The sequence below is a fragment of the Rhinolophus sinicus genome, chromosome 15, assembly GCF_057876585.1.
Source record: "Rhinolophus sinicus isolate RSI-liver-muscle chromosome 15, RSI-T2T, whole genome shotgun sequence".
NCBI classification, from domain to species: domain Eukaryota; kingdom Metazoa; phylum Chordata; class Mammalia; order Chiroptera; family Rhinolophidae; genus Rhinolophus; species Rhinolophus sinicus.
The window spans coordinates 92,205,504-92,232,543 of record NC_142515.1 but is presented as its reverse complement, the minus strand read 5'-3'; the positions used below and the strand labels follow the sequence as shown (position 1 = coordinate 92,232,543).

Genomic DNA, 27,040 nt, shown 5'->3' with positions numbered 1-27,040 from the left:
TGCCTGTGTAGTATTCCTGCCTGACATTCTGAGTTATCTGTTGTATACTTATTGGTAAGTAGGAATCCTTTATATATTTATGATGTAAACACTCTGAAATTTTATGTTTTGCAAGTATCTTTTCGCATTCTGTGACTTGTGTTTTGACATGTTTAATGATATATTTTAATGGCAAGAATTTGCTAACTTTATTCCATTCACCTATCTTTTCCTTTACCATTAATGGTTTTATGTATCCTGACTAAGACATCTTTCTCTACCTCAACATTATAAAGAGATTCTCTTACATTATCCTCTATAATTTCAAGATTAGGTCTACAATCCACCTGCAATTGATTTGTGTAGATGCAGTAAGATAGGGGTCCAGAGTCACCTTTTCCTACAAGGATATCAAAGGGCCCAGTAGCGTTTAGTCAAATACTACTATTTCCTCACTGCTCTGACATGTGGCAATATATGTATGGGTCTGCTGCTCAACCCTCCATTTCTTTTGGAGGGTATTACTCTTTTATTTTCCCATCCCTCTATATTTACAGACTGTCCTAATTATTGTAGCTTCGGAAAAAAAATATTGATGCCTTCTAACACTGTCTTAATTACTGTGGATTTAAAAAATTTTTTAAAATACTGGAAATTTAAGTTCTCAAATTTTGTTTTTCTTCAAGTTTATCTGAGCAATTTGCAGTGCTTTGCATTTCTAGATGCAAAATAATATTTCAAATCTGCTTGCTATTTTCCATACACACCTACACCTACACACACACACACACACACACACACACACAAACACACTTGAGGATTTTTGGACTATATCAAATCACTAGATCAGTTTAGTAACAATACACATCTTTAAAATATTGAGTCTTCAAAACCATGAACAGGTTATGTCTCTCCATTTATTAGACCTTTTATAATTTCTCTCAAAAATGTTTTACTGTTTTCTATCCACAGACTTTTGTACCAATTTTGCTAGATTTATTCCTCAGTAAACAATTTTGATGGTACTGTAAGTGGTATTTTTTTTAAATTTATTTTTCTAATTGTTTTTGATAGAGCAATGAAATGTAATTTGTATTTGCATATTGATCTTGTATTTCATAACTTTGTTAAATTCACTTAGTCATTGAAACACTCTGTAGATTTTCTTGTTGATTCAATGATTAAAAACCACATTGTCAATGAATAATATGGCTTCCTCTCCATCTTCCTGTTCTTTTTTCTTGTACTCGCCTTTATGTACTAGCCAAGACATCCAACACAATGTTGAATAAAAGTAGTGATAAGATGCACCCTTGTCTCATTTCTGATTTCAGAGCTTCCTATTTTTCACCATTAAGTATAAATATTGCTGTCGGTTTTTGTAGATGCTTTATATCAGATTAAGGGAACATCTTTCTATCACTAAAAATTTTTATCCAAATGGATGTTAAATTTTATCAGATTATGGTCTATATAGGATCAAGATGGTAGTGTAATTTTTCTTCTTTAGTCTGGTAATGTGATGACTTATATTAATGAAATTACAATTTTAAACCAACTTTTTATTCCTGGAATAAACCCAACTTGATTGTGATATGTTATACTTTTTATATATGGATTAATCTTATTTGAATCTATTTTGCTTTTGACTCTTGAAACTGTATTCTTAATTGACCTATAATTTTCCTTTTTGTAATGTTCTTTCCAGGTGTTTGGCATCAGGGTTATTTTCATCTCATAAAATAAACCAGAAAAGTTTCCATTTTGCTATTCACTGTAAGAAGTTTTCTATTCACCAGAAAAAATTGTATAGAATTGAAACAATCAATTACTTAAATATTTGGTAGATATCATTACTGTAGCATGTGGACCCAGGGTTTGCTTTGTGGAAAGTTTTATGTTTTTTTTTAAGTTATATGTTTAATATTTTAAGATACATAAGCTTATTCAGATTTTCTATTTCTTCTTGTGTTGGACCATGTCTCCATAGTCATTGAGTCTTCCCCAATTCTCCAGTCCCTGTCACATTGTTTAAATGATATTTGTTGAATGAGTAAATGACTTGGAAGTAGATTGGGCACATGAATACATGGGGAAATATCTCTTAGTAACCCAAACTGTGTATGTGTGTCCATAAATATATACATATGTGTGCGTAAGTTTCTAAATTTTAATGAAGCGTGGCTACAAGGGGACATGTAAGACACCTATATCTGCTGTGGGACGTGATAAAACACCTATTATCTGCTCAGTGAGGAGCAGATTAAGTAGACATAGGCTGGGCCAGAACTAACAGACCCAAATGTAGTTCTAATCTCTTAGTGCATAAATAAACCTGGGTGAGTTTATCCACAAGCAATATTAATGATTTCTTGATCTGGCTATCATTCATATACAAGGGAGTCCTATCGTATGTATCTTTCAAAATAAAAAGAACTTCTAGATAGTGGAGATACACCTAGTCAAGTGAAATCAACATCTTGATTGCAGGTGGTCCATTTGGTTTAGAACAAAATAGAAATAAACAAATCAAGTCAAGAAGACATGTCCAGTAAATGCCAATGAGGCCAAAGTTATATATCAGAGTCCTATCTAATTTAATTGGGCTTTAGCTCCAATTTCCAATGCCATCAAAAACTTGAGTGCCCATGAAGAAACAGAGACAGAAGCCCAGGTCTGTGATTTAGAAAGTGATGGTTGAGGTTAGCAATTCAATTGACACTTGAACAGATAGAACAGACTCTGGGCTTGGTGAAGTAATACCGATTCTTGACCCTGTCTAAGTGGGGCAGCCAGTTTCCTTATAGACATCTTTGGTTCATCTAAATTGGCTCACAGCTGAGTCTTCGCATGGTAGACAGGCCAAGAGTTATAGTGAAGCCTGGATGGCTGGGGCAGGAATGGGCTCAGAATCATGATATCGTAAAGTGTTCCAACCCTATGTATTCAAGGAGACCTAATTCTAAAAAGATTACCTGTGTGTTTTTAAAGACAAAATTAGGAATTGTATTGCCTTATCCCTTTGGAAACAATTTCTTTTCTCACTGGAATGTGAAATTAAAACAAATAAACTTTTAAGTTATGTGTAAGACATAGAATCAGAAGTAGTGCTTCCCCAGTGGGGCTGAAATGAGTATCCACCAGGAGGACGTGCCAGCAAATTAATTGCAGTGGGTATACATGGGGCCAAATGAATGGCCTCAAAGACAAAGCTTATAATAAACATCATATGCTCAGTGTATTCTAGTCAGAAAAAGAATGTAAACTGTAATATGAATTCAAACAAGGGAATTAGATAGCAAACCTGCCCTCTAGTTCTCTTTTGCAGTTGTGACAAGATGCCTTTGATTTTTAAAGTCCTGAGTTAATGAGTAATGCACTGCTTTACAAAAGAGCATACTTAAAATTCTTTGATTTGTTTGTACTCCAGGACGTGAGAGCAACCTGGGGGATCTGGAATGTGTAAGACGTTGTTCTTCCTCTCTGGTTATTAATTGCTGCCTTCTCTTTCCCTTGCTCTTCACCGGGCATTTCAGCATTCATGAATATCTTTAGTAGAACATCACAGGAGAGAATAAACTAGGGAATCATAGAGTTAATAAAGCTATTTTTAATATGGCGTTATTTGCTGACATGTACTAATGTTTTCTATATGCAGGCTCTGTTTTAATTACTTTCCCTATATTAACTCATTTAATCATCATAACAACCTTACGAGGTAGGTATATTATTATATTTTTCATTTGAGGAAAGGGAGGCACAGAGAAGTTACAGAGTTTGATCAGGTTTACATGTGTTAAATAGTGTAGTTAAGATTCAAACACAGGCTTTCTGAGCCCAATCTATACACGTAACCACCAAACTATGCTGTCCCTTAATGAGGTGTGAACCCTATAGGCAATAAGGAGACCAAAGTGTAATTTATTTGATAAACCTAACTTTAGTATCATCTATGATTTAGATGTTTCTGTGCTGTGGATGTGACAAATGTGAGTAAGGCATGTTGTTGGTAGGATAGAGAGTTACGTGCCCCAAACCACAGAAGTGGAAATAGGTACTCAAGTTCAGATTTTGTGTCTACGAGTACTCAAAAAAATCGGGAATTTTACCAGCAGGGTCAGAGTTTTCTAGCACCTGGTGTATATTTTGCTTGCAGCCCAGTAGATTTTAGACACAGCGATGTTTTACAGAAGAATTTGTTCCTGCAACTTTTTCATACCTGCTGGTAAAATTCCTTTACCACTATTCCATTTCTTATTTTTCTTTCTGCTCATGATCTAAATAGACTTCCACAGCCTATCTATTTCTGTAGCTGGAGGTAGGTGAGAAGACAAACTCCCACATCTGAGTTCAACCTTGCAGCACCTCGATTTAGCTTAAATCTACCATTTTCAAGTCTTCAGTTCTGGAAACTATGAGGTAGGAGTTTCTGAAGAACTGGTGTTGCTCACGAGAGTCACTACAGTATAGACCAGAGTAGCATCTACGCTGGGTTTGTGTAAATTCACGCTGCATCATCAATGCAGCCAAAGAAAATGGATGTGGAAGCAGTCACTGCATTGGCTACTGCACAGAAATGTTGTAACACGGGGACACCATCTCCTGCTCCCTCACCCCAGTGGACTTTTATTACATGATGTAATGTTAGGTGGCTTAATGGTGATGGCTCATTAGGTAGCGTGGCGTCATTGACATTTCAGTGGTGGAAATGAGACATCCACAAGTCAACAAACATGAGTTTCCGTGAATTCAGGTATAAGTTTGTAATATCTTTCACTTTGCTTTTTAACAGGGAGACCTGGTATTTTAAAGAATAGTTCTTAGTGGCAATACTATACCAATTCTGGAGTTGAGAATGATAGACTTATCAATCTAGGATACTGTTAATCTTGTGTAGTGTTAAATGAATGGAACCCTTCCTGAAACTGCTCTGTAATGGGCTTATCAATCTAGGATACTGACAAAACCCAGGGAACGTTAAAAGTTGTAATCCTTCCCTGCTTCTGAGGCTGTAGAATGCCAGAGCTATCCCTGCTCAGGGCCCCCACTCCTTGCTGTTTTTGTTTTGTTTTGTTTTTAAACCACTATGACTTGCAAAATTTGCTTATAAAGATTTTTTCTCATTGAGCTAGCAATAAAAAAGATTGCAAAACATTTGGGAAATAAAAAAATGCTATATATATTTAATCATGATTCTGCTCGTTGTAAACCCAGAAATATACACATAGGATTACCTTCCATGAAAGCAAAATATTGCTTTTCCTTAATTTAGGCGCAGAGTTGATGCATTTGATGAGTAAACCGGTGCAGTGTTGAGGGCATGAATTTGGGTTCAGGGAGACCAGAGTTTATTTTCACCTTTGTCACTTACTAGGTATGTGACTGGACAGATTACCTCTCAGAGCCTCAGTTTTCTAATCTACATAATAAAGACGATCTCACACACACACACACACACACACACACACACACACACACACACACAGGCCCCTCACAGATTTGCAAGGGCTGAATGAGATAACATAGGCAAAGTGTCCAGCAGAACATCGATCTGATAGTTTTCCCAAAGTTTTAAATGCTAAATCGCTAGAGTAGGTAGTGTTCAACATACGTCACAGACTAGTGAATGGTGTATCCCAGTGAAGTTTCCACAAAGGAAGAAAAAACCTTGCTGGTGTCATTCTTTCTCATCCTACCTGCTCTGCTTAAAATAAAAATCCATACGAACTTAGAATAGTGTTAAATGAATGGACCTCTTCTTCAAACAGCTCATAATGGGTCATTGTACTTTCATTAATAAAAAAATAAAAAATAATAATCACATCGGAGAAAGTATCAAAGAAACACGGTGTAGTGGAAGTAACATTAGATAAGTGCCAGGGGTTTAGAGAATCTAGTTCCATCCGGTTGCTAGCTACCAAGTCACCTAACCTCAGTGGGTGTCAGTTTCCTCACCTGAAAAAGGAGGAAAACAGCTCAACGACCTTTATCGCCTTGAACTGCTCTTTGAATGTGTGAAATGAAATTTCTTCATGAAAGAGAAATTTTCTGCTGCTCAGCAAATAGGCCAGCTGCTAAAGAAGAACTGGTGGCTTTTAGAGCAGGGGAGAAACCTATCTCTGTCATTTCCTGAATGGAAATTTAGCTTCATCAGTGTCTGGAGCAGTGGCTGCTGGCAAAGCCACGGGCTGCACCATTGAGGAGCAAAGCACACATGACCTTATTCCAAATGGGAAAACTGCCTGTCGATGCAGCAGCATTTTTCTAACAGCATCATTAGAAGAGTTATTCCAGACCTTGAGGATTACACAACAAAGTCATATATATTTAGTGGGCATTTCCTTTGGAATGTTTTTAGGTAATACCCATGCATTTTAACAAGCCCATTGGGTATCGTTCAGATGTCACAGTACGTTTTGTTCTCTCCTAACACTGGGAATCCAAACGTATTAACAAATGTCTTGATTGGCATTTCAACTCCCCCACATCAGTGAAGTGCTTCTAGGGCACAAGCTGTGGGTTACTTTGCTCATTATGCCCAGGACACAGTGTGGGTGCTCAGTTGTTTACTCAGTCAATGTGGTCATAAATCAGTGGTCACAAAGATCCTATGAGATACTGATTTATGACAGTACTCATTTAAATAAGTGGACAGTCAGTTCAATGACGATGTACAAAGAAATTTAAATTTAGAAGGAACCCCTATTCAGACAAATTTCATGTTCCTTAAATGTGGCAAATTTTTCACGGCACACAGTTTATTACTTCAACATGATATGTTTTCCAGGGTTACTTTCAACATACAATATTCAATACATATACAATTTTAGAGAATGTGTTTCTTGTCGCAGTTTCCTATTCCCTAAACTTTTAAAACAGTATTTGAGTAAGGGACTATAGTTTTATTTTTCTTTTAGTTCTTATTAATGCCTTACTGTCGTGCGGGGAGTCATGCGGGGTCTCTGCTCCCGCTCCCCTCATAAGAATGCAGGATATGGCCAGGCCCAAAAGGAATAAAACCATGAACATACCACGATACAAAAACCCTGGGCAGTTTCCAGGAATTGTAAGTTACTGGTTGTCGTGAGGGGCGTCCGGCGGGCTCTCTGCTCCCGCTCCCCAGACAAGAACGCAGGACGTGGTGAGGCCAAAAAGGAACACCCATGGAGCCATAAGTAGGGGAGTCATATCACTATATTCTCTCTGGCGGCATCCGCCTCTCTGCAATCCACTCTTGTTAGCTCAGCTGCCATCTTCTTGCTAGCCCCCCCATTTTCTTGCTAGTGTAGCCACAGCAGTTATATTAGTGGCCAATGGCTCACTGGTTACAGCTGACGGCCAACTAGCCACAGCTGATGGCCATCCAATCACAGTTGATGGCCATTTACTACCTGAGCCAACACCTCTCTATGTGAGGTTGAGAGCCTGGAAACTGCTTTTTGGGGCTCTGTCCCCACACTTACATATTGGAGGTGCTAAAATATATGACATAAAATCTTACTTTCTTTCAAACACACTCAATGAAGGCACAATAAAAGAAAAAGAAACCCCAATGAAAGTGTCGGGAAAGGAATAGAGAGTGTATCTATTTTTCCCCTCGTTTCTTTCGCCACCCCCATTGCGGTTGAAGCCATTATTTCTCAGTTTAGTTGTGTAGGACACAGCTCCCTGGCCTATGCTGGTATTATGAGCCTTGGGGGGGAGGGAGGAGGGGGACTGGGGAGGGGTGAGAAGAGGGAGGGGGGGACCCATGAGGCAGTCAGCAGCTCATGATGGCTGCTGGCCACCAGCCACTCATGGCAGCACACAGTATCCCACAGCAGCTCGAGGCAGCTCACGCCAACGTGGGACTCGAACTTGCAACCTCGGTTTTAGGAGCACGGCGCTCCGCACGGAGCTCCAACCACCGGAGCCACCGGGCCTGAGAGTGTATCTATTTTAACCAGAGGTTTGATTTAGAGCGGAGAGCTATAGGACTGAGTGCAAGCAGACAGGAACTTAGCTCTGAAGCACACCTGTTAAAAATTCTTTTAGAAAACTCAGGTCTATCGAATTGAGCCTATATAACATTCAAGCAAACTACTTCTGCTCAGTTACACCAGGTGAGTAGCACATGAAAGGCATTGCTTGTTGGAGACAAGATGTCCTAATTTAAAATCTTTTGCTGTGTGATCTTGAACAAACTACTTAGCAAGCCTGGTCTTAATAAAACTGATATTAAATGAGGAAATTCCAAGAACAGCACAGAGCTGGGTCCTCCTTCAATGTTCAAAAACATGTCAATTTTTTTTTTTTTTTCTCTCCACTAATTTCGTATGTCTTACCCTTCTCTGAGATAAATACTATGCAGAGTATTTAGATGATTAAAAAGCATAGACCATTTTATGGCCTGTAGTCTGATTGGAGTCCATGAGAAATGGACTTTGTTTGCACCCAATTCTGGCCATTTTAATCTTTTTGTCCTTTTCTACAGTGTTAGTTTTTTTAGACTGCAAATGAATGTGTCATCATAGATCTGCAGAGGCCTAAAGGATTATTATCAACTTATTTTTCAAGAATTGGAAATTAGAGAAACTTGCCTATGTGACAACTACTTCTGGATGAGTTTCTGGACACTTTGAAAGCTTTGCAGTTTCCATATGCAGAATTGTGTCCAAGGCCTATTTATCTGTCATCTCTTCTCTACTGAGCAGAGATTTAACTAAGTGCCATAACTATCTGTAGGACTCCTTTAACTAAAGATTTCAAGATTTCCACATGGGCCATTATGGAAGAACTAGCATGGCCTCTATTGGTTTCCATATCTTCCTGAAAGTTTCATATAGTCATCCTGAGAATAGGTCCAAAATCCTGTTAAATTAATCAAAATCGCTTGAATAGAATTGCTTCCAAAGTGGTCTGGTCGTGTCTAGCTTATAACTTCAATATTTTCCTATCTTTGACTATGTCTAAGTTAAATATTTCTTCCTAACTTTCAAGCTCATCCACTTTCCTGTATTTGTTTCACTCTTGAATTCTTTCTTGCACGGAGACAAGACCCTGGTCACTGCTGCTCTGGGTTGAATTCTCTCTTGGACATCACCTTGAACCTCCAGCGACAAAAGGGTCTGATTAGGGTCTCAGAAGATTTAAAAAGGATGGTAAAGCACCCCAAGACTATCAACAAGAGCTAGCCCTATCACCCTTAGTCTGAATGGGCCAAGGGAGAGAGAGAAAGAGAGAGAGAGAGAGAGAGAGAGAGAGAGAGAGAGAGAGAGAGAGAGAGAATGCTGCTGTTGGAGAGGGCTGCACTTTGGTAGAGAAGCACTGCAGCTTCCAGCCCACAGCCCAATGTGGAATGATTGGGAAATAACTCCAGCCACACTTCTCAATCTCTAAATTCCTACCTGTTGTCTCCTATTGGACAAACCCAAAGGAAGCCAGAAGAAGAAACCTTTCACTGCTGTAGTCTATAACTGTCAGCATCCTCGGGCAGGAACTACAGTGCAAAAGGGTAGAAAGTTAATCTGAGAGGCACATGGAGGGTACCCGGCAGAGGCAGCATGATTATGGAAAGTTTTGAATGATCTGGAGAAAGGGTGTGGGTGATGCAAAGCAAAATGCAACCATCCTAAGAAACCTAATTTTGCACCTCGGAGAAAAATTATATACTCAATATATGCATCGTTGAAAAATTGGGGTGTGAAAAAGGGAGATTTTAGCCACATGAATGCAAGTAGTAACATCGTCAGCTTAGTGGATTTTTAATTTTTTCTTGTGACCTAGCTATTCTTCTAAAAACCATCTCAACTTTTCACATATGTGCATATCCTCTGAATCCACTAATGAAAATTATCTGTAGTGATGAAAGGAAAATTGCACTGTCATTATCCAAGTATTGTAATGCAATGCAAGATATTCTAATCACTGCATCTAATTAAAATAGTAAACCACTTAAAAAATCCTTGTGTTATTATTAAAGCCTTGATTATAATAGTCCTACATTAGCAGTTCTCCCTGAAGCAGAGGTAAGTAAGCCCATTACCCAGAAGCTAGAAGCCCTCAGTGCTAGACTTCTTAGTCAAAAATAGGATACAGATATTTTGTCAAGCCAGTCAGATTTCAAGTGATGCTGTCATCCAGTGATGCCATTTCAACATCGCAGCAAAGGAGGCTTTTTTCTTGATTACTTGCAGACCGGTCATTTCTTCTATTCCATTATTTGGGTGCTTCACAGAGGCCATGCATTGAGTTTCAAAGTAAGAGAACAACTTACCCTTTGTTTGCCTATATATGCGCAAGCGTATTTGTTCAGTTTTTGAGTCCTCCCTTTATGTAATAGTCTGACGTTCTTTTCTGTCCCATCGTCTTTAATGGAAGAACGCTCACATGCCAACATATATGAAGAATTCATACAAGCCTAGTGGCAGACATGGGTTCTCACCTCTGGAATTACTCCAGTCCACCTCCTATTTCAGCCAATTCTGCACAAATTACCTCACTATGAATGAACTCATTAAACTCTGGTAGGCATAGACTTGCTGATTCTCGCTGGAATATTAATTCTCTGCTTGGCAAATCTTTGCACATTTGTTAAGACCTTGACAAAAAATTTTCTCTCTGAAACCTTCTGTATTCCCTCAAATTGTATATGCCGCCTCTTCCTTCCCCTGGACAATCACATCTACTGCTTCCTCCTTTGTGCCATTCATCACATTATTTTCTGATCATTTGTTTAGAAGCCTGTTGCGCTTTCCCATGAGGCTTGGGTTTCTTAGGGTGGAGCTGTATACATTTGTACCTAGAATAATACCTCAAATATAGAATGTGTGCAATGAATACATCCTGAATAAAGAAGCAAATGAATAATTAAACAAGCAGGACCTAAATGGTATCAATCCATATTTATTTATTTTGTTACTTTTAACATTTATTTTTAACTTTTTTAACATTATTTTTAACATGTTCCCTCTGAAATCTATAAGTGTTACTGGTCTCGGTCTCCAGTTTTTGTTTGTTTGCTTTTAGAAGAATCACCTGGGGTTGGTGAGGGGCGGTCCTAGTGAAGATTATGGCTTTGGCTGTGCTGTGATCCCAGACATGCCATTGTGTGGGTCTTCCCTTTTATCTTTCTTCTTTCTGAGTCTGAGTGTTCTCTCACCGGAAGATCCCAGTGAACCCAGGAAGGAGTATGACATTAGATTGGGCTTGTGCCTAACAATTCATTTCTGAAGGTGGGATACTGAGTGATACAAGGTCTAGCTGGTGATACTTTCAGCCTAGAAACCTGGTAAACTACCCATGTAGCATTAACAAGATGGAATGAATTGGCTTATTTCTCTTCTGAATTGCTTGGCAGTGCCTCAATATTCAGGCATCAAATTTGTGCAATGTGCTACTTAGATTATTTCTTCCTTCCCTCAGCCAGCCTAAAGACTGCAGTAGCTAGTGCTATTTTAAACTATGTCCTTCTTCAGGGAGAGCATAAGACACATTTCAGAGACGATCAAATTAATCTCCAGCTACTTTCCCTGGTAGTCCTGAAGAGGCATACCCCACGTCAGGACTTTAGGTTATTATAATTTTTTTAATGTCACCATTCCTGGGTCATTGACATAAACTTTTATATCAAGAGGCTGATGCTGATAATATGAGAACAAGGAATAGTTTAAATATAGGATGAGAATGATTTTAAATGCTGCAGGATTTGTTTAAAACTATTTGCATTTTTTTTTTTTTTAATCCAGTGATTTCTCTTTTGGATCCTGTTGGAATGAAAATAGACCTTTGAATATTTTCTTCCCTCTAATCATTACTTTGAAGAACTTGGAGAAGATGTGAAAATAAAATGGATACCTTGTGGTTTTATGGTAAAAAACCTAGGCCCACCCACTGCACCTTTCCGACCAGCCCCTTTCTAGATCAAAGTCACCTTTCCCAGGAATAAAGTCTTAAGTCATTCAGTGGCCACCTGTGATGTCATTGTCACGTTGGTGCCTGATAATTCAGCCTCAAAACTGGAGTGGGTAATAGTTCAGATGGTGGCTTTGATCCGAAGCCTGTGTTCAGATTTCTGCTTTGCTATTTACAAAGCTGCATGTCTAGGGAACTCTTCTTAGTTTTCTGGTCCGTAAGCTAATACTTGTCACTGAGCTTTGCAGTGGGCAGCACAGGAGAAATGTGGAAAATCTAGCAGGTGCCTAGAGTCTGAAAGGTGCCATGCAGACACTCTTGCCCTGTGTGTTAAAGGTGACCACTCATCGGGTACATTCCTCATTTTATTAAAGCCTTCATCGAAGACTCTGCCCCTTTATCGACCTCTGTCATCCCTGGGCCTACCCTGGGCTGCAGCCAAGTGTCAATTATTCTGTTGGTTTCCCTTCTCTGCATACAGATGGTGGAGGCAGCAACAGACAGCTTTCCCAGGCACGTTAAACTGAACTAAAACATCACCCAGGCCGAGCCCCGTTCTGTTGAGAAAGCATCTTTCAGAACCTGAAGAAGCTGTGAAACCCAGGAGAGATTCCAGGGTCACTAGCGCCCCCTAAGGATGGCCAAGAGGACGGTAAACGGTGTTAAACAGTCTCAGGTGAATCTCCAAATACAGCTCTGCGGTGGACAACAGTATTTCAAACTAGTGTCTGGCTAAAGTAGGAGGTGACTTCTGCCTGGCTTTTCTTTCCCTTTTTTGCTGTGTGAATGTATGTGTCGTTGTTATTGTGACTGCGAAGGCTGGGAAGTTTGGTGGTGGAAGCTGAGAATGGGAGTGACATATATGAATTTTCCTTACACAAGTCTGAACTTGGGGAAGGCCCGTGCTTCTCCTTGATCAAAATTATATTTACACCAGCAGTATAGTAGTGATTAAAAGCATAGTCTTTGGAATTAGACTTCCCGGGTTGATATTCTAACTGTGCTACTTAATCAGCTATCTCTTTTGGCCAATTATTTGGCTTTAACCTCACTCAATTTTCTCACACCATAAAATGAGGATAATAATAGTAGCTAATTCACAGACTTGTTTTCAGTTCACTGAAATAATACATATGAAGTGCTTTAACTAATGCCTGACAAATAGTGTATACTCAATAAATAGTGAGAGCGGTATTTGCTCTCTTTGTAGCAAAACACTGGTATCTTTGAGCAAGAAGCACCAACTTTTAAATTCGCTTATTTTTAAATTCACTTATTTAAGATTCTCTAAGGCAGCCGCGGTACAAGTTCTTCTGAGCTAGCACTCATGTGATCCTGAAGGCCCCCTTTTCTATGTCTCTTGTCCCTGGAGACCCCCGAGGCTTAGAGTTATATGTATCTTCTTTTAACAATCAATATCCATTACATATAGCTCAGGATTACAGCTTTTCCTGGAGAAAGATGTTAATGGATTCTGTCAATGCCACAAGACAGCCACTTCCCTACATAACAGGCTCTTGAGTCTCCTAAAAGCCTGGCCTTCCGAAAGTGACCAGGAAGCTTCCAATAAACTCAGGAGTCTAATCAATGTTTCTCACTCCTCCGTGATGATTAGTAGGGAGACATCAATTGTCATCAACAGTCCACCACAAAGTCATATAAGTCACGCAGGCTTTGGCTTTTCCTGACATGCACCATCCATTATGTGTCCCTGGGGAAAGTGGGGGTGGGGGATGGGGGGGATGGCGCACTTCAGGTTTCCATGGCAGCAGTGGCTAATTTGCTGGCCTTCGAAAGAGGGTAGACAAACAGATAATATAAAAATTGAAACGTAAACAAAAACTAGACACCCGCAGTAGTTTTCATGAGCCTGGGTAATTTGGGGGCTATTGACACATCAACTTCAAGAAGACTGGACTTAAGAATTGAGAGTAAATAGGATTTATCTTTCCAATTAAAAATTCCGTTCAAAGCTTTTAGGCTGCCAGCCCAGCTCCCCTTCTGTTTAGCAACATGGTCCGTGTTTGCGTACTGCCAAGTCACGACCCTGATAGTGAAGGAAGTCGTGTGTGGCAAAATCCCCCGAGAGGTACATCTTTAATAACCAAGGACGGAGTTTAACAAATTCCTTAGTGAGTTTATTTAAAGTCGCGATTCTGAAGGCCTAGGGTTGTCTTGACAAAGAGGTGAAATCTCGGAGTTTTCCAGCTCACCGGAGATTTCGTTTGCTATATGGCCACCTAGTGGTCATTCTAGTGACATTCCTCGAAGGATTGTCAGGTGCAGACAAGCTTGTCACACATTTCTTTGCACGTAAATAAGGAAGAAAACGATTATCTTTCTTTAGAATATGACTGCCGGATTTTAGAGCATCCAACGGACTTTTTAAAATCCCACAATCAGCTGGCAGGACGGATGCTTTGAGAGAAAGGAAAAGTGGTTATGTGGAGCTGGTTGATAATTTGAGAGGAATCAATGCTGTATTGGGAATGCTGGTTTGGTTTGGTTTTAGATCACTATCACTGCATTCCTGGCAGAACTGTAGAAACATAATTGCGATTCCTTGGCATTGTAGCATTTAGTAGACAATATATATTAATAAACATGAATTCTGATTTATTTTTCAGTGTGTGCGTGTGTTTTTTAATGAGTTGCCTGAATTTAAGCTGCAGAATCTTGTCGACCCTCCGCCCCCTGCAGTGTACAGCTGCTGAGGTCTCTGTTCAGGTTTGACTTCTTTTTACAGTTTATACTGTTTTTCTATGGGTGGCCCTGGATCTGCATCGCTCGGTGGCCAGTGATTTGAGCAGACGTTTTGTTCAAACTCCCAGAGCTGGTAAGGCTTCCGCCCTCCTCCTTTGATTGTGTGGGGAACACAATCAAAACTCACTCAGTTTCCACCCCTCTCTGGGATTTTACTCTCTGGGGTGCTCCTGGGGTGCTCACCCCGGTGCAGGTCTTTCCCTAGTCAGTAGGATGTGTGTGGAGAGCTGGTGAAACCTGCTACTCTTCTCATTCCCAGGTCTCTCCAGCCCCACCCCTCATTCCATTTTGGGTTGGTCCTTTCCTTGGCCTTGCTGTGATTGCAACCTCAGCCTGACAAAGAGGTATTGGTGTCCTATTTGCTTCCTATAGGCACTTTTTCTGATTAATCCTTTGAGTTCCTCCTCCCCAACCCAATTCCAGTCCACTGAATGTCATTAAAAAATATAAACACAAAATTAGATGAAAGGTCTTGCAAGGGACAGTACATGTTATGGGCCCTGAAGCACAACGTTCATTAGTTTCCAGATAACCTGACTCTGTGCAGGGCAGAGGGTACATGACTCAGCTGCAGAGGACAGTCCAGTACTGCAAGACACAACATCCCAGGGCTGTCAGAAGCTCATTCTTAGTTTACGTATCAGGAACGGTTCTCAATCCTTGTATGGGGCAGGGCCGCAGGGAGGTTATGGGGGGCTGAGGTGGAAGACAGAGTTACTTAGACTGCAGGTCTAGCAGGACTGTCCATTCTCAGAAGGAGTCCTGTCAGCAATTGTGGGTTCAAGGGAAAGGATTCAAACCCCTGGAAGTGGCAAGAGCCAGAAATATTGAAATATTAGGGCTATGAAATCATAACTGGCTCCTTAACAAGGAAGGAAATGGCCCTCCAAGGGGTCCACTAGTAGGGAGAAGTTGAGGGTGCTTCCTAATCTGTAGACAGTATTGGAAGGAGAAGTTCCCTAAGAAATAGAGCAGGTAGTGGCAACACTTGAAAGGACGACAGGTGATATCTCTAAGGCCTAGGACACGCAGTATGGCAAACATGGAGAACAGAATCTAAAATAAAAAAGGGCCTTCACTGTCAGAAGACCCTCAGGTTATCTGAAGAGCAGGGAAGCAGATTAGAAGTCTGGAGTGATTATCGAGGCAGGAAGCAATGAGGCAGGAGGATTTAGGTGGTACTGGACATATTCATAATTGGAGACAGAAGAAATTTGAAAAAAGAATTATCACCGGAACTTAGTAGTTAGTTGAATGTAGAGCCCAAGGCAGAGAAAGTGGATGATGGGAACAATAATAACAACATAAACAAATTGAGGAGGCTATCCTTTAATGGTGGAATATCACCAAAGTGCATATTCTTCATCAACATATGCACTGCTTAGGTGCACATGAATATGTGAGCGTCCCTTCATTTTGGACATCAGAGGATTATTGTTTGCTTTAATGCTGTTATTATATATGAGATTTTTATATTTTATACGGAATTTCTCTTTTTTTCATATGTGTCATGCAAGGTATCATGCGGGGTGTCAGCTCCCACTCCCCGCATAAGAACGCAGGACATGGTGAGGCCAAAAAGGAACACCCACGGAGCCATAGATAGGGGAGTCATACCACTATAGTCTCGCTGATGCTGGGTTAGAGACACAGGAAGCAGGAGCCACAGGATCCGCAATCCGCTGTCCGCTTCTCTGCCAACCCACCTATGCACTTGCTAAATGCAGTCCTCTGTGCTAACTGCAATCTGCCCTTGCTAACTTAGCCACAGCAGTTATATCAGTGGCTAATGGTTAACCGGTAACAGCTGATGGCTAACTAGTCACAGCTGATGGCCAGCTACTACCTGAGCCAGCATCTTTCCATGTGAGGCTGAGAGCCTGGAAACTGCTGTCTGGGATTCTGTCCCCACAATAAGTTTCCATAAAATATTTAAATTAGCATCTTCTGCCTTAATACACATTTATTAGTAGTCTTTCTTAAAGGGATGGTTTTAATTAGAACAACAAACATTATTGAGTGCTACCTAGGTATAAAGTGCTGAGTCACTGCTGCCCGATCTCATTCTCTTCTCTCATTAACTAATCAGCGTAGCAACAAAAATTTCACCAAAGACAACCAGACTTCTTCCTTGATTTGCAGCCTTTGTTTAATTGAATCATGAAATTTGCATTTAGCACTTGAAAGTTTTATTTCAATGAACAGAAAAAATAATTGCATACACCTTTAACTGATAACAAAAAGAAAGTAGAGAGCACAAGAGGACACGATGACAAGCATCAGTATAAGAAATAGCTGAAATTATTCCCAGGACAACCCCACATACCATAATCACCTGGCAGGGAGGGGTGGAGAATGGCACAGAAATCACACATTAAGTGCTTACATCCATAAATTATAAGGATCTCACAAGCCCTGCAGAGGCATCTTGATTATTTCTTCTCTGCTGAAGTTAATTTTCTGAAATTTTTGTAACTCTCTTGACTTCTGTGTCAGGTTCTTAAGGAATTCTAAACATTTAGAAGTTTAGAATTAAACTATAGGGGTTTAGAATTACCAGAAACATTTCAAGTCCTCCTTCGCTGCCACCACAATTTTAAGAACTATTCTGTAGGTAAAGTGACTATTCCTCTGCCTCCTTCATTAATAGGCAATGAGTAGGACAGTCGTCTACCTTTTCATTAGCTAGTGGAATCAGACGCTTTCCTGCACTGAATTCCTTGGTACTTCTGTGGGAGAGAATTTCATTTACACCACAATTAGTAATCATCTAATGTTCAAATTAAGGTAAGTACTTTTATGCTCACAAAGAAATAATCTTTTATAAGCAATGTTTTGCTTCTTAGGTTCTTATAATTTACAATCTTCAAGGTTTTGACTCTTTTTTAAGTAACTAGACTAATGTTTTATAGGAAAATACTAGAGCAAAAAGAGTGTTTATTTTTGTATTAAGCTAAAGAAGATTTGAAAAACTATAATAATTTTTTATGGCCTATGTCTACACTATAGGTTATGAATTTTCAGAAAGAGGTCATTTCTCTTCAACATTTTCTGTCTGGATAAAGAATATTTGAAAATCTACCAGAAATTTGTGTAGCAAATATCGAGGGAAGGTTGTGAATAGTTTGAATCCGGAAGCCTCAACCTAGACTTGCGCAGCCATTTTGGATATCCAAGTCCAAGCTCTAAATAGAAACCAATGGTTAAAAATCAGTTGTTTTTGGTAAAATATTAGCATGTTCTATTTCAGTTACTCATATATCTACTATTCACAACAATAACCTTTGTGGATTCTACTACACTAAATGTATTCACATTTTCCCAGCTATCCTTAGCCATGGCTAATTAAGCACTTTTTACAAAATGAGCAAGCCTGTCACAAAAGAAAGGAAATCGTTTAGTTTTTCATTACAGGAAGCCAATTTACTTGCACTGGGAGCATCTTTCTCTACTTTCCAGTATGAGACAGGTTTGTCATTGGTGGAGTGGAAAGGCTATTAGAAATGTCCTTCTTTCTCCATCCCAATAGGGAAGTGCATTGGACAGGATTTCTTGTAAGAATGCTTTGTGGGGGAAAGCTTCATATTAATGCAATACATTGTAGGAACGCAACAAAAATCAATGAATGGATGAATGAAGGAATGAATACAAAAACTCTGAAACGTAGCCCAGCAATGCTCAGTTTATCTCCCTTTGACAAAAACCACAATCTTTTAATAAGTTTTCTAACATAGATAACTTATAGTGGAATCAACCTTCGGATGTAGTCAGCAAAAACTTTGGTAAAGCAATCATGAAAAAAACTGCTCTGTTAGGAACGACACCTTTTTTTGTGATTACTAGTACTTTTCTTTTTGTGATTATGTCCTTTCAAATACTTTATGAGAACCCACAGATATGTATATTTTGGCCAAGACAAGTTTGAAAGAGTTTTGTTTTTGTTGTTATTTCTAAAATGTACTTTGACACTGTTGAATTCTAGTTTGCTCCTTTGGTCAGGTTGAAAACTCTTGACTAAATCATGCTCTGTTGAATTGTCTGTTAGAAATGTTAGCATATCAGAGGAAACAATTCCAACCATCCTATTCTTTTGATAAGGGCAGAGGATGTCCCCAGTCAACCAATGAGTAGGTAAAGAGCACAAAAGGATGCTACCATTTGAAAAACGTTAAAAAGAGGGGGTGGGTACCATCTGTCATGGGAACCTACCATTTTGGCACTTTGATTGGGATCTGTGAGTCCTCTTCGATCTCTACTCGCACATTTCTATAATAAATTAATGTTGTGTCAGGAATTGCACCAGATATCACACGTAGCCACACATGCACATGAGCACATACACATGCAGACCACCTCTTCTTGCTTCATGGAAAACATAAGCCAGTTTGCAAATTGCTATGAGATACGGTGGAGGGATGGTTCTGGTAAAGGGAGGTGTTATCGGAAGCCATTTTTCCTTGTACACGTTGTGAATCTCTCCACCAGTAATTTTGGTAAGAGATTTCCAGACATTTTTCAAGTGCTAGAGCTTTCATTCAAAAAGTGTATCTACTGAAATCCCAGAAAAACCGATTTATTAAAGTGGACTGTGCTGGTTGAGTGGTGATGGGGAGACAGGCTCATTCAGCCCCACCCTGATTGTGTAGCACTGCCTGAGACCCTCTTGTTTGATAGGAAGATGCTGTGGAAGCACAGATTGAAAACAATCTCAATTACACCCTTTGGGCCATGAATAAAGATAATATAATGAGCGTTGCTAATTTAAAAAATACATCGTTGACACTCTTGGTGCTTACAGCACCCAGTTCTGAATTAGAAGTGTTCTCTGTGACCTTGAGGATACGGATGTCGGTACAGAGATTCTAGCATTTCAGGTGTTCCTAGAAATCCTGTAATGTGTCTTTTGTCTCTGTCTAATGCGTGTGTGTGCTAATTTGGCTAATGTGTTTCTCTCTCGTCAATATTGATTCAGGGTATACACCTCCGCAGTCTGAGGGAAGCCCTCAGGCTGATCAAGTCCTCACTGGAAGCCTTCACTGGGTTTTGAACCCTGAGAACTGGGGCCAGGAGTGAGGTGAGGCATTCATTTTAGGAGCAGCATTTAAGGGGCACAAACTCAGTAATCACAATAAATGACATGTTAATGCATTGTTTTAAAAATATCAAAAGTAATTCCCAAGAATTCACGATGAGCACGATATTAATATTTTAAATAGACAGCACTGGCCATGCACTTGCTGACTCACCATGCTCTTTTCGCCCTAATCCCAGCTCCACTGAAAAGTAGGAAGTGTCTTATTTGTGCCTCAAATCAGAGAGTTATGTTATATTACTGGATCTTTTCAAGGAACCAATGAATGGCTAAGTCCATCAAAGTTATTAACGAAATGGACACAGACTGGCACAACCAACAGAAAGGACGCAAGGGGCCATACCAGTGTGACGTAGTGCGGACTGGAAAAGCTGGTTGGAAGTCTATCCAAGGACTCTGCAGTTCTTTGCTGGTGAAAAGAAATACTATTAACCTGCAATAAGTTTACAAGCAAGTATGATTATTTCCCAAGCCCACGAAATACATTTTCCAGACATCCTTGGAATACAGTCCTAGCAAATGTACAAATATAAAAATACATGGAAACAATCTTCTAGCCTAGGTTGTTGTCTTGTGATGGATGAAGATAACACGTTTCCCCGAAAAGAAGCACTAACGGGAAAATAAGCCCTAGCATGATTTTTCAGAATGACATCCCCTGAACGTAAGCCCTAATGTGTCTTTTGGAGCAAAAATTAATATAAGACCTGGTCTTATTTTGGGGGAAACACTGTAAGATTTATCTAGAAAGCCAACTTACATTGAGAAGAGTGAGAGTTTCTTTATGTATTATTATATAAGTAGCACAAGGCAAGTCCGTTAGCCTCCAAATCTTAATATCTCATTTGTCTGAATGTCTGAAATTCCACAACCAGCCACATCCCTTTGGACCTTGAAGGTCTTTGAGGACCTCCAGATCTTACTACTGTCATACAGACACGCCTGGCTGAGGTTACCCTCTTTGAATTGCTTTCTGTTAACCCCCAGCAGATGTTAATATAACTAGAAAGCATGTTCCAGTGGAAACAGGAGCTAGGAGAGGCACTGGGGGCCAGAGCAAAAAAAAAATAATAATAATAAAAAAATAATCAAGCATCATTAGTGTAACAAGGAAAGGACACCAAAAGACAGACTTTTCCCAAACCATTTTTGCTGAGAACTGGTCTTTGATGGGTAACTAATGTGTCAAACGAGCACCAGCTAAATCATTATTATGTATATAATTGTATGACAAACGATAACAAGCCTAAACATGAGATTTGAAGGGCCCAAACTCTCCTATACAATCTCCATTTATATATATTATGGTATACAAGTATACACCACTAGTAATGAGTTAAGTTTATTCATATATTCAACCAATATTTATTAAGCTCCTCTTCAAAGTTCCTCATTTAACTAAAAAGCCAAAAGCCCTTACTTAAAAAGCTTGCATTCTAGAAAGTAACAAATATGCCCTAGGCTCTATTTACACGGCTGGCTGTCTTCTGAGACTAATCAGTAATCACATGCTCAGGCCACCTTCCCTGGACTCTCCTCGGTGGGAGCGCACCAGTTTTGCATATTAATTTAAGGGAAAGGTATTTAGGAAAGTAATTGCAAGAGTACATGAGGCATACTAGATAATTAATGCATATTAAGTACTAAATATAGACCAAACACTGTGCTAAGGACACTTATATATAGTTTCATATGTAAACCTCAAGGCAAATATTTGAGCTCGATATTAGCATCATGTGATTTCATCTCACAAAGTCTCAGTGGAAGCTTAAAAAATTGTCACAATCACACAATATTTTCCAACCATTCAAGTAGACAAGTAAGACTTGTTTTTATCATTTTGGGTTCACCATGGGCAATTCGTTTTTTAAAAAAATCCCTGCTGAGATTTTGATTAGGATTGTTTTGAATCAATAGATCAATTTGGGGAGAATTAACAACCCAGCAATAGTGAATCTTCCGATTTATGAACATGTATTTCACTCCATGTATATTGGTCTTCTTTTGTTTTTCTCATCAATGTTTTGTAGTTTTCTATGTCTAGGCTTTGTGCATTTATTTATTAGAAGTATTGGCAAGTATTTTCTCTGCTGTAATGACTTTATCTAGGTGAATCGCAGAGAAAGTCTGTCCTCATAAAATGAGTTGGGAAGTATCCATTTTCTCCCATTTCCTGGAGGAGTTTACAGAGACTCGGTATTATTTCATCATTAAACATTTGGTAAAATTCACCAGTAAAGCTATATGGTCACAGGATTTTCTTTGTGGAAAGGTTTTGACTACAAACTTAATTTCTTTATTCAATACAGGGCTATTCGGGTCATCTGTTTCTTCGTGAGTAAGCTTTAGTGATTTGTAAACTTTCAGAAAGTTTACTATCTCATTATACTGTCAAATGTATTGAACATTTTTCATAATATTCTCCAATTATCAATTGAATGAGTGTATAATCTCCTGTGATGTCATCTTTCTGATTCCTGATAGTCTTTGCTGACTCTTTTATTTTTTTCTGATCAGTCTAGCTGGAGGTTAATAAGATTTATTAGTCTTCTCTAAAAAGCATCTTTGAGTTCCTTGATTTTCTATTTGTTATCATTGGTGATCAATCTGACACTTATTTTTCCCTAGCTTCTGCTTACATTGAGTTTCATCTGTCTTACTTTTTCTAGTTTTTTAAAGTGAAAGCTGAGGTCGTTGATCTGATACCTTTCTTCTTTTCTAACATAAGCATTTAATGCTATACATTTTCCTTTAATTATTAATTTCACTGTTTCCCACAATTTTTTATATGTTGTGTTTCATTTTCTTTTCTTTTAAAACACCCTATGATTTTTTCCGTTGACCCATGCATTCCTTAGAATTTGTTGTCTAATTCTTAATTGGGGGTTTCCCAATATCTTTCAGTGACTTGTTTTTAATATGATTTTATTTTTGAGAACATATTTTGTATGACCCCAATTCTTTTACATTTATTAAGACTTGTTTTATGTCCCAGAGTATGCCTTATGTTTATAAGTTTTTCCAGTAAAGCACAAATCAATATTGTATTTAACCAATATCGTTTTCTCTGAAACACTGTCTTGGTTTGCTTGAATCTTACCATCCTCTCGCTACCCACATGTAGTTTGAAGGCTTCATGTTATGGAACCATGTTAAACTGTTGTTTTGTGTTTCCTACCTCACTTAGCTTAGGGCCAGTTCCACTTTAAACACGCATTCAGCTGTTTTTAGAGTTAATTAATTAACTATTGTAAATGAAATTTTCTTACGTGTAGGGGATGAATACTAGGTAAGACTGGTTCACTCCTTGTGTGCTGCTCGTCACCAAAGTATCCTTTATTCTCCACTCCCAGTGGCTCTCTAGGTGGGCTGCCAAGAAGGACATTGAATATTGACACAAGATATGGGATGGTTAATATTAAACTGTCTAGGAGATTTTAAAAAGCCTGATACTCAGGTTACACCCTATAAAAATTGAATCTGAGAGAGGGACCTAATCAGTTTTTTTTGTTTTGTGTTGTGTATTTAACCCTGCTGTGATTCCAATGTGCAGCAAAGTTTGGGAATCAATATGTAAAAGCTTGATTTACTGCTATTCTTACTTGGTCTTCAATAAGAGGTTATACATTCCCCCCATCAAGTATCCTCTATGGCCACAAAGCTTATATATTCTCAATAATGGTCCCCATCAACACATAGAAAATACATACATACCTCTGAACTCGTTTTAGTTTAATACACTTTTGGGAACGGATTAATAATGTGAGAGCCCCCAAACCAATAATAACCAGGACAAGTGTAACAACCAGGATGGAGATACCTGGAATGGTTAAAAAAAAAAAAAAAAGACAACAAAACATGAGTTTAAACCAGTATATCACATTTAGGACAGTGGACTATTCACAAGTAACTGAGCCGTTACAATCCTGGGTCTCCCTTCCTTAAAGGATTTTAGTTCCCCCCTCCTCACAATTTTACATATATATATATATATATATATATATATATATATAAAGTCCAAAATATTACACAAATTATCACTATATTAGCAATTGACACTCCACCCCAGGATGCCATTATGTTTAATGTACCCACAATCCTCAATCAGCAAAAAAGTTTTGATTATTAGTTATTAACAGACTATAGAAAAGGCCTTGTTGTATTATGGGCTCTTAGAAGACCTAATCCAAATTTAACTAGAAGATATATTAATTCTAAAAACCAATAGTAGCAAAGTCAAATTTGGCTATTTAAATATACAAAATAATAAAAAAGACCATACAAATCCACACAGAAACATAACATATGTGTAATAGACTTGGAAAAGAAGAAAAAGCTTTTTCACTGGTGAGGCTGTTGATATAAGCAAGATATTAAAGATATTATACTCTAGAATGCTCACCGGTAACATTTAATGTTTCTTCCCAGTGCACAAGTACTTGTTCTTCCTCACACTGGCACTCGAGTTCACTGTCACCCACCTGAAAGAGCAGAAAGAGCAAAATTATCATATAATTTTGACTGAGCGACATGAGCTGTGTTTTGCACCTCACTTAGCTTAGTGCTATTTCTACATCAAACACACACACACAGACACACACACACAGACACACACACACACACACACACACACACACACACTTCTTATCAATTAATTTAATTAACTAAACTGAATACCCAAATCAATGTTGGAAAGAAAGAAGCAAACAAAATACAAGAATTAACCACCTTTGAAGATGGCCTTTGAACAAGAGAATGATTCTGACAAATTCAAAACCAGATAAACAAGACAGCTTGGTTATCTTTTCAGGAGACATCGATATTATTAAATAAATATCCACAGCTAGAGCTAGACATATCACAGCCAAAGAACAGACTCTAACTAGACTTCGTTATGATGGGGTAATATTAACGTGGGAAAAAAGTGATGGCACAATATTTAGCTCATTAAAGAGCATTGTGTAATCGTGAAGAACACACGCTGTATTTAAACCGCAGCTTTTCCTTTCACAGTTCAGTGTTCTCCATCTGTAAAAGTAGTCATAGGAGTAGAACTCACCTTTTGCGTTGTTATGAAACTTAAAATTTAATATGTATGTAAAGTACTTGAAAGAGTACCTGATACATAAACAATTCTATATAAGTGTTATGATTAATTGAGCTTAGGAAAAATGTTACCCACAAACAGGACTGCTGGGTACTGCTAGTATCGAACCATGCTGAGTAAAAAAATATGTCACTGTTTTGTTGTTTTTCTCAAAACTTTTAGGTAAATGTTGACATTGGTGTAATTTAACTATAAGTGACATATGATAGATCCAACTTCAAACTTCAGGTGTAAACTTTCTATGTACATAAGTTACTGGGTTTCTAGATTATCAGTCCAATGATAAAATACATACATACATACTGGCAACATCAACATGTAATACCTGGTTTGGCTCTTTGGATCAATTTTATTGATGACACATGAAAAAAATGGATCCAAAATGTACATTAGATTTTAAAACCACCTTACACACACACACACACACACACACACACACACACACTCAGGAATATGTAAATCAATTTAAAAAGGAGCCAAATCTTACAACATTTTCATTGCACTGAGAGGAGCAATTGGTTGAATTGTAGACCTTTTCAATTTTCACACATTCACCATTGCTGCACACCTAGAAATGAAGTAACCAATATGAATTAGAATGACTTGCTTTTAGAGTTTACATGATATTTTCTATTGTGAAAAATCACATGTAGAATCTTCTGTGGAAAAAATCCTCTATGAATGTTTGATGGATATTTGAAAATAATGTACTATACATTCAAACATTGTTATACACAAACTCCTTAATTATTCAAATGTCTGTGTTCTTATGAATTCTTCAAATGTTAACCTAGCAAAGATTCTACAACTGTAATTGCAGTAATTTCTTCTATTATTTCTATCAAGTTTTCTTTTGATTTGAAGAAGTTGCATGCTTTTCAGATCACAATTGCTAGTTGGGCATTTTGTTAGTATCAGTTAATCCTCTTATTTATGCTTATCACCTTCATTTTAAAGTTTGTTTTTTGTGTATTTCTTTTTTGTAAAATTTTTGACCAAATTGTTGTTGTTATTTTGTAAGTGTATTTATTTTTTTTAATTAAAATTTATTGGGGTGACAATGGTCAACAAAACTACATAGGTTTCAAGTGTAAATTATTGTTGTTTTTGTTGCTTATAGTTATTGCCTGGCTTATCTTAGCCTATTTATTTAATTTTTAATGTTAATTTTATTTTTACCTATTTCGTTAAAAAGAGCTTACATTGGGACATGTTTTTCCAACTCTACTGATGTATAATTGATGCACAAAAATTGTATATTTTTAAAGTGTATCACATGATGATTTGATATATATTGTAAAATGATTACCAAAAACATCTAATTAACCCTCCCATCACCTCAAGTAGTTACTTTTTGTGTATGTGGTAAGAACACAAAAACACTTAACGAGTACTCTCTTAGCAAATTTCAAGTATCTATTACAGTATTATTAGCTATGGTCACCATGCTGTACATTAGATCTCTAGAACTTACTCATAGAAAGTTTGCACCCTTTGATCAATATCTCCCCATTTTCCCCACCCCTTAGCCCCTGGCAACCATCATCTCTTCTCTGCTTCTGTGATTTTGACTTTTTCAGATTCCACATAAAAGTGAGATCATACAATATTTGTCTTTCTGTGTCTGTCTTGTTTTGCTTAGCATAAGTGAAACATCCTCCAAGTCATCCATGTTGTCACAAATGAAAGGATTTTCTTTCTTTAAAGGCTGCATTATATGTATGTACATATGAGTGCAAATTTATTATCCATTCATCCATTGAAGGACATTTAGATTGTTTCCATATCTTGGCTATTGTGAATAATGCTGCAATAAACATGGGTGCAGATATCTCTTCAAGATTCTGATTTCAATCCCTTTGGAGATATACTCAGAAATGGAATTGCTATATCAGACAGTTCTATTTTTAATATTTTGAGGAATCTTCATGTTGTTTCTGTAATGTCTGTAACAATTTACATCCCCACCAACAGTGGACAAGGTCCTCTTTTTTCCATTTCCTCACCAACACTTGTTATTTCTTGGTGCTTTAATAATAGCCATCCTAACAAGTATGAGGTGATAGCTCAGAGGTTTTGATTTGCATTTCCCTGGTGATTAGTGATGTTGAGCACATTTTCATATATGTGTTGGTCATTTGTATGTCTTCTTTGGAAAATTATTTGGGTCCTTTGACCATTTTTAATTGTATTATTTGTTTTGCTAT

At 38.2% G+C, this 27,040-nt stretch overlaps 1 protein-coding gene and 1 long non-coding RNA gene across 2 annotated transcripts in view; one reads left to right on the top strand and one right to left on the bottom strand.

Moving 5' to 3' along the window:
• The window catches only part of LOC141572818 (uncharacterized), a 316,426-nt gene extending 302,847 nt beyond the window's left edge, over window positions 1-13,579 (top strand). Inside the window, exon 3 of the long non-coding RNA XR_012498308.2 lies at window positions 12,353-13,579. This is a non-coding gene — a long non-coding RNA (uncharacterized LOC141572818). The remainder of the gene's footprint in view (window positions 1-12,352) is intronic.
• A 3,233-nt stretch (window positions 13,580-16,812) lies between these two features.
• ADAM7 (ADAM metallopeptidase domain 7) overlaps window positions 16,813-27,040 on the bottom strand; it is a 46,690-nt gene continuing 36,462 nt past the window's right edge. Inside the window, exons 17-22 of the mRNA XM_088791722.1 lie at window positions 25,321-25,401; window positions 24,129-24,207; window positions 23,441-23,546; window positions 22,996-23,095; window positions 18,844-18,900; window positions 16,813-17,819 (exon numbers count right to left, since the gene is read on the bottom strand). Coding sequence (XP_088647848.1) covers window positions 17,775-17,819; window positions 18,844-18,900; window positions 22,996-23,095; window positions 23,441-23,546; window positions 24,129-24,207; window positions 25,321-25,401 — 468 coding nt within the window. The 3' untranslated portion in view covers window positions 16,813-17,774. The remainder of the gene's footprint in view (window positions 17,820-18,843; window positions 18,901-22,995; window positions 23,096-23,440; window positions 23,547-24,128; window positions 24,208-25,320; window positions 25,402-27,040) is intronic.